The sequence below is a fragment of the Orycteropus afer genome, unplaced genomic scaffold (assembly GCF_000298275.1).
Source record: "Orycteropus afer afer isolate SDZICR_OR568_19922 unplaced genomic scaffold, OryAfe1.0 scaffold00460, whole genome shotgun sequence".
Classification (NCBI taxonomy): Eukaryota; Metazoa; Chordata; class Mammalia; order Tubulidentata; family Orycteropodidae; genus Orycteropus; species Orycteropus afer.
In genome coordinates, this window is record NW_006922047.1 from 379,288 (window position 1) to 386,558 (window position 7,271).

Sequence of the window (7,271 nt, forward strand, 5' to 3'; positions counted from 1 at the left end):
GCCACCCACTGGACCTTTCAATGACCTGGGCCTGGCCTCGTGGGGACCCCCAGAGGGGCCACCATGTCCTGGACCCCAGCCCAAGGGCAGTGTGGAACAGAGATGGGGCCGGGCCCTTGCCCCACTCCAATCGGTACCACTCCCTTCTCGTTCCCCAGCCTGGCTGGTGTCCCCGGGCCCCCTGCCCTGCTCCCCACCTACCTCAGCCGGGTTAGGCGCCGCAGGGAGGGACCTGCCAAATTGGGAGGCCATCCCCGCCCTCAACACTTTCCACATCAGCTGCCAAACTGGTCCCTCTCTCTCCCTGGGGCCTTGGGTTCTGTTTGGGGTTTGCGACCTCCTTAGTTTCCTGACGCAGGGAATGTAGAAGGGGGGCAGCCCCCCTCAGCAGATGCAATAATACCCTCCTTTTTGCCGTCTCCCCCTGCCTCAGAGGATCCCCTTGCCCTGAAGTCTGTTACCTCCGAATCTGAAGAAGTCTGCTGTGAACCCCAACCTCCCCCGCCCAGCCCGGACCTTCCAGGCTAGGGATCAGGCAGTGGGCTTTTGTATCTGAATTTGCTGTCTGAACATAAAGGATCTATCTGCTGTTGGACCTGTGTGCTCGGGGTGGGAGAGGGGGTGCGCCAGGGCTGGGAAAGAATGCAGCAGCTGAAATCCATCCTCCTCAGGCTCCAAATTGAATTAGACACTGCCTGCCCGCCCCCTCCCACCGTTCCGCCTGATGAGGCTCCTGGCTGGAGGCCATGTGCTTCCAGGCAAGGCCAGGGCTGGTTGGCCTACTGAAAGTTCAAATCCTGCTTCCTCTGTATGAGCCTTCTGGAACAAGCCTTCCCGTGCCCCAGGCTGATGTCACAGGGGCCTGAGGCTGTTGTATGTGGGGGTGACCCCTGATCCTTGGGAGCACCAGGGCCAGAGGGCATCCAGGCCCAGCTTGCAAAAGGGAGGAAGAGGCAGGCAGCACTGTGATGGAGCCTCAGGCCTGCCGTAAGTGCTGATGGGAAGGGGCTGCCCCCACCCTGCCCAGGGCAGAGTTACTGCCCACCCTACCCCCAGGGCAAAGGGGGTTCCGGGCACTGCCCTGCCCCCACCCCAGCAAATTCCTAGATGTGCAGGGTCTCTGGTATCCAAGGCATGATGAGATCCTTTGCAATAGACATAAACCTCACTTGTTTTGACAACCCACTTGATCCTCAAAGGGGGGGGGGTTGCACAGGGAAGGCGGGTGGGACTCTGGCCAGACCTGGAAGAGACGGGCTAGAATTGAAGCAAGGGGAGCCAGGACAGCGGTCCCTGCAGGAATGTTTAGGGGCAAGCCAAGAGGCTGTGAAGTCTGAGCCCGCCTGCTCCCCACTTCCAGCAGGGCGATGGGCAACCACAGGGGGCTGGGCTGAGCGTGCACGGTGGCTCGCAAGGTGAGGCGGCTCCACCAGGAGCATTGTGTTCGTGGGTGCAGGGGGGGCACTCTGGCCGCCCTGGCACGTGTCGGCGCCAGTAGACTTTTAAGTTGTGAAGGGGTGTGGCCGTGTGGGTATCAGAGTGCCGATGGCTGGTGCTGGTGTTGAGGGCTGACTTGTGTCTGTGTTGTGGGTAAGTAGTGTAATGACCGTGCTTGTGTTCCAGGGTGTCCAGGGATGTAGCTAACAGTCTGGTTACAAGGGTGCCTATGTGTCTTGGGGTACTCAGGGTTTTAAGAAGTATGGCTGTTTCAGAGGGGGTGATCGGCTAGATCTTGGGGTACATGGCTATGAGTATGTGTGTCTTAGTGTTGCTGTGTCTGAAAGGAGGGTGACTGGCTAGATCTCAGGGTTCCAAAGTGTAGGGGTTGTGTCTTTTTCTAGGAAGTGGTTGACTGGTCTTGGGGTTCAGGGTAAGCCACTCAGCCAACCTTGGGGGTGTGGAGCTTGTCTTAGGTTAAGGGGTGTGTCCAGATGACACAGACGGTGACAGCTGGCTATTGCAGTAGTGTGTCCTGGTGCTAGGTGACTTCCCTGGTGCTAAGGGTTGATGGTTGCTTCCTCAAGGGGCTGCGGTTTTGAGGTGTTGAGGGAAGTGTCTGCCCTGACATCTCTGTCATCAGACACTCTGGCCTCAGTGCCATGCTGGAGGTGAGACTGTCCAAGTTCAGGGAATGACAACGGCCAGACCCAAGGCACCAAGAAGTATGGTGCTGGGGACAGGTGTGATTGCAGCTGGGTCTGAGGCTGTATGTACAGCTCAGGGCGCTGACACTCCTCCTAGGGTAGGTGGTGAGGCTGTGGCTTTGTCTCCACGGTTAAGGGTATGTCTTTTTGGCTCGGGACCACTGCGTCCCAGGCGTTGGTCAGCTCATCCTAAAGTGGAACCTAGGAACTAGGGGAGCCATCAACAGAGAAGAGAGACTTTGGGTAGCCAGGCTTCCTGGCTCCCGTCCCCCTTCAGCTCCTCTCCCCTCCCCTCTGGGGTATGACTCGCTGGGCCTTGGCCTGGGCTTAAGCCCCTGTGTAAATACTGGGCGGATTCCCTGGCCAGGCTGGGCCTGACCCAAGGCATTGGGTCTCACCCAAGACACTGTCATCTACCACCCACCCCGACATCCACGCTTCACTGGGGCAGGGGTTGGGCCTCAACCCCACAGCTCCAGTAAGGGCAGCAGCAGCACCCTCTGAAGTCGCCCCAGGCCACCCCGAGCCACACTCACATTTTCCAGTGTTTAGATTTTATCTGCAACAAGAAGCCCGCCTGCAGGAGGAGGGGGCTGCTCCCACCCGGCTGGGGGGAGGAGGTCCAGGGCCCAGGGCAAGTAACCCGGGGGAGCTGGGGGGAGGAGGGAGCCTGCCAACTGCCAGAAAAGTAGAGAAGGGGTCTCTACCACCCCAGGCCCCCTGTGGGAACAAGGGCTCTGAGCAGCCTCCAGGGCGGGGCGGAGGAGGAGGGAGGAGGCCAGGAAGCTGAGGAGCCGCCCCATAGGGAGGGAAGGAGGGAGGGAGAAAGAGAGGGAGTGGCCTGCTGAGAGTCAGGGCGCAGCGGGTGTGCGGCAAGTGAGCAGCAGGGGCATGCAGCGGGCGATGGGGACCCAGGGTCCCAGGCAGCACTGGGTAAGAGGCTGGGGCGTAGGGCCTTTGGTTGGGGAGAGGGCAGGAAAGGTTGGGGGCAGACCCGTCTGTCCACCCTCCCTGTCCATCTGACTCACTACCAGGATAGGGAGGAATGGACTGTCCTGGGTGGGCCTTGAGGCCTCCAGGGCCCAGGCATGGAGAGGGCAGGAGTAGAATTGTGAGCATCCAGGTTGATGGCACGGTGACCAAGGGCAGGACTTGGGTTAAGAGATAGCCAGGGAACAGAGAGATGTGGCCGGGGTTGGGGGGGCAGAGATGGGCCCATGGGGACAGAGATGTAGTCAAGGAAACAGACAAGGCATTGGGACAGACACATGGCTGAGAGGACAGAGATGTAGTCATGGGGACAAAAATGTGGCAGAGGGGGATAAAGATGGGACCATGGGGATGGAGATGTGGTCCTGGGGACACAGGGCTGTGGAGACAGATGGGGCTGTGGGGAGGGGCGCCCATGGGGGCAGAGACAGGCTTCAAGGATGGGTCTGGAGTGAAGATGATGCAGTGAAAGGCAGAGATGGGGCAGTGGGGCTGGGTGGGTCCCTGGAGTCAGCAATGGGGCCATGGTGTTAGATGGGACCAGGCGACAGGAATATGGCAGTGGTAAAGATGGAGACGTGGGAGCCCGGGAATTTGGAAGAAGGAGCTAAGATAGAGCAAGGGGGCAGTGGACCGCAGAGGTGGGGTGGTAGTGGTGGGAAGCAGAGAAGGGGTCGGGAACCCGGCCGTGGAGCATCATTTCGAGTTGCCAAGGGCAGAGGCCCTGTGAGAACACCGTTGCTCAAATGGGCCCTGAACCTGACAGGCCTTGATGAGGCCGCCGACTGGTCCCAACCCGAGTGGTGGCGCTGAGCCACTTGCACGCCTCACTTTGTCCTCGTTTCCTCTTCCCAGCCCCCCGGCACCTGACATGGGCCCCTGCGGGCCCTTCAACCTCAGCCTGGTCGGCGAGGCGACCACGTGCGAAGCACCCGGGGCTCCCAACGCGTCGGCCCCGCCGCCGTCGGGCCGTCCGAGTGCGTCCCCGGCGCTACCCATCTTCTCCATGACTCTGGGCGCCGTGTCCAACATGCTGGCACTGGCGCTGCTGGCGCAGGCCGCGGGCCGCCTGAGACGCCGCCGCTCAGCCGTCACCTTCTTGTTGTTCCTCGCCAGCCTGCTGGCCACAGACCTGGCAGGCCACGTGATCCCTGGCGCGCTGGTGCTGCGCCTGTACAATGCGGGGCGCGCGCCGGCCGGCGGCGCCTGCCACTTCTTAGGCGGCTGCATGGTCTTCTTCGGCCTATGCCCGCTGCTGCTGGGCTGCGGCATGGCCGTGGAGCGCTGCGTCGGCGTCACGCGGCCGCTACTGCACGCGGCGCGCGTCTCCACGGCCCGCACGCGCCTGGCGCTGGCCGCGCTGGCCGCCGTGGCCTTGACCGTGGCGCTGCTGCCGCTGGCGCGTGTGGGTCGCTACGAACTGCAGTACCCGGGCACCTGGTGCTTCATTGGCCTGGGCCCGGCGGGTGGCTGGCGCCAGGCGCTGCTCGCCGGTCTCTTTGCTGGCCTCGGCCTGGCCGCGCTGCTTGCCGCGTTTGTGTGCAACACGCTCAGCGGCTTAGCCCTGCTGCGCGCCCGTTGGCGCCGCCGCTCTAGACTGCGCTCCCCACCCTCAGGCCCGGACGCTCGCCGCCGCCGCTGGGGGACGCGCACAGCGTCCGCCTCGTCGGCCTCGTCAGTCGCCTCTGCCTCCGCCGCCTTTGGCGGCTCCCCGGGCCGCGGCTCGACGCGCGGAGCCCGAGCCCACGATGTGGAGATGGTGGGCCAGCTCGTGGGCATCATGATGGTGTCGTGCATCTGCTGGAGCCCGCTGCTGGTGAGGGGCGCAGCGCCCCTCCAGCTACGCCCCTCCCTGCTCCCGACCTGGTCTGCCCCTTCACATCCTCCCACGTCCTCCTTTCTGGGTTACCCTGGGCCTCTCCCTCACCTGCATCGCTGCTCTGACAGTAGAGTCCACCCTTCCTCACAACCTCCTTATCATCCCCTTTCCCTAGAGTCCTTAGAGCTCACCCTCCTCTCCCTCCCGCCAGTTCCCTCTAAACCCGGCTCTGCCCTCCGGGGTAAATCATACGCTTTTCCCTTTCCATATTGTACCTTTCTCACCTGCCTCCTTCCCCCATAATTGGAGTCTCTCCCGCTACCCGGGCTCACCCTCGGTCCCGCCCTTCTAAGCCCCACCCGTTATCCCCACTGTCCCCTGTCCTTCGGGATACCTGGGACTTTTTTTTACCCCAGATCCTAACCCTAAAGACCTTTGTTTCTAAACCACAGTCTCTGAATACCTGCTTCTTCGTCTGCGTTCCATAGCTCCTCCCACGTATACCCCCCAATTACCCTCCCCAAGACGCCAACCCTCTTCACTGCCCAACCTGCCAGCCACGCCCCTCCCCTGCTCCGCACTCACACTCGCGTCTTCCCACCGCCCGCGGCCTTTCCCACGCCCCCTGCTCTCCCAGGCCCGCCCCCGCCGCTGACACCGGCTTCTCTACAGGTGTTGGTGGTGTTGGCTGTCGGGGGCTGGGGCCCCAGCTCCTTGCAGCGGCCGCTGTTTCTGGCCGTGCGCCTCGCCTCCTGGAACCAGATACTGGACCCCTGGGTGTACATCCTGCTGCGCCAGGCCGTGCTGCGGCAGCTGCTTCGCCTCCTGCCACCGAGGGCCAGCACCAAGGGCGGCCACGCGGGGCTGGGCCTGACCCGGAGCGCCTGGGAGATCAGCTCGCTGCGCAGCTCCCGGCACAGTGGCCTCGGCCACTTCTAAGCGCGCCAAGAGACCTTGCAGCTATGTCAGACCACCGCGGGCCGGGCATACGGCGCGAAGCCTTCGGGGAATAAAGTCACTTTCCTACAAGCCCAGCGCGGTGTGTCCCCTTGGGGCTGCAGCGCTGACTGCGGCCTCGCGGGGGCGGCAGAAACGCCTTTGTCACTAGGGAGGGTGAGGTTGCGGTACTGGCCACGTGAGGGCGCAGACAACGAAGCTCAGTTCTCAGGAGGCGGGTGCTCAACTCTCAGAGCTGGAGCTGCAGAAGCATGCGCAGAACGCCGCCGCAGCCCAAAGCCAGAGTGGTCCGGGCGCTCTGGCCCACCTCCGGCCGCCAGGATCGACTCTCAGCCATTCTACTCGTCACAGCCCCAAGCCCTCTCCCATCGCCGCCTCCCCATGTGCCCTACCACGACCACCTTACCCCTAACAGTCCCTAAACCTCACCTTTGCTTGACACTTTAAAATGTCCCCCCACCTTAGCCCAGAGCACCTCCCATCACTCCCTACACACCCTGCCCCCCAACTCTCCCATGTCCATGTATCCCACCCACTCCAGTACTGCACACAAGAATAGAGAGAGGATGCATGAAGGGGGGTAAACCCCAAAGGCCTTTTTAAAAACTACTAAGAGCTCGGTGGGGGAGGGGGGAAGGACTTAGCAGCCGCCCGCCAAGAAGTCGAAGTCTCGGAAGGCTGCCTGCTCTGTGGCGGTGAGGGGCCGTGCATCGCGGGGTGGGCTCAGCGTAGGTGCCTCCCCCGTGAACTCCTCGTCAAAGTTGCTGACATCGGTGCGGCCGGACAGTGTTGGTACGAAAGGTGGTGGCAGGCGTCGGGCCAACAGGGCGTCCCAGCCCAGTGTCTGCGGGACAAGGATGGAGTCGGCATGGGAGGCTGGGGGCCAGACGCTTCGAGGGGACAGCCCCTCTGCCCCATCCAGCTCTGGGCTTGTAGGGACCAGCAGGAATTATAAAACAGAGGGAAAAAAGTGGGTAGAGGGAACTGAGGGCTCAGGGAGAGTCACAGTGCTGGAGGGGGTGAGTAGAAGGGTTAGCAGGGTGGGAGGTGGCCAAGGAAGGAGGGGGAAGGAGGTAAGGGTATCAAGGGGAGGTGACAATGTTTGAGGGGATGACCAGGCCCTTTAGGCAGAAAGACTAGGTCCTTGGGTGGGGATGACTAGGTTCTTGGGAGGCATGGCTGGGGCCTTGCGGGGGTAACAACCCTTCTGGGGGATAACCAGGCTCTTGAGGGGGGTGTCTGGGCCCTGGGGGGGTGACTGGACTTTGGTGGGGAGTATCTGGGTCCTGGGGGGTTGGGCTGTAGTCAGGGGGTGTCTGGGTCCTGGCAGGGTTGGGCTCTGGTGGGGGGATATCTGGGTC

General features: G+C 62.5%; 2 protein-coding genes across 2 annotated transcripts in view; one reads left to right on the top strand and one right to left on the bottom strand.

Moving 5' to 3' along the window:
• Nucleotides 1-4,005: 4,005 nt before the first annotated feature.
• PTGER1 (prostaglandin E receptor 1) lies at nucleotides 4,006-5,892 on the top strand. Its single transcript, XM_007954355.2, has 2 exons — nucleotides 4,006-4,950; nucleotides 5,626-5,892. The coding sequence occupies exons 1-2, from the start codon at nucleotides 4,006-4,008 to the stop codon at nucleotides 5,890-5,892; spliced, it is 1,212 nt and encodes a 403-aa protein (XP_007952546.1).
• Nucleotides 5,893-6,550: 658 nt separating this feature from the next.
• PKN1 (protein kinase N1) overlaps nucleotides 6,551-7,271 on the bottom strand; it is a 25,749-nt gene continuing 25,028 nt past the window's right edge. Inside the window, exon 21 of the mRNA XM_042782756.1 lies at nucleotides 6,551-6,754. Coding sequence (XP_042638690.1) covers nucleotides 6,551-6,754 — 204 coding nt within the window. The remainder of the gene's footprint in view (nucleotides 6,755-7,271) is intronic.

Coding starts and splice junctions, on each gene's coding strand:
- PTGER1 (XM_007954355.2), top strand. CDS start 4,006: ATGGGCCCCTGCGGGCCCTTCAACCTCAGCCTGGTCGGCGAGGCGACC. Junction 4,951..5,625: donor TCTGCTGGAGCCCGCTGCTG/GTGAGGGGCGCA, acceptor GCTTCTCTACAG/GTGTTGGTGGTGTTGGCTGT.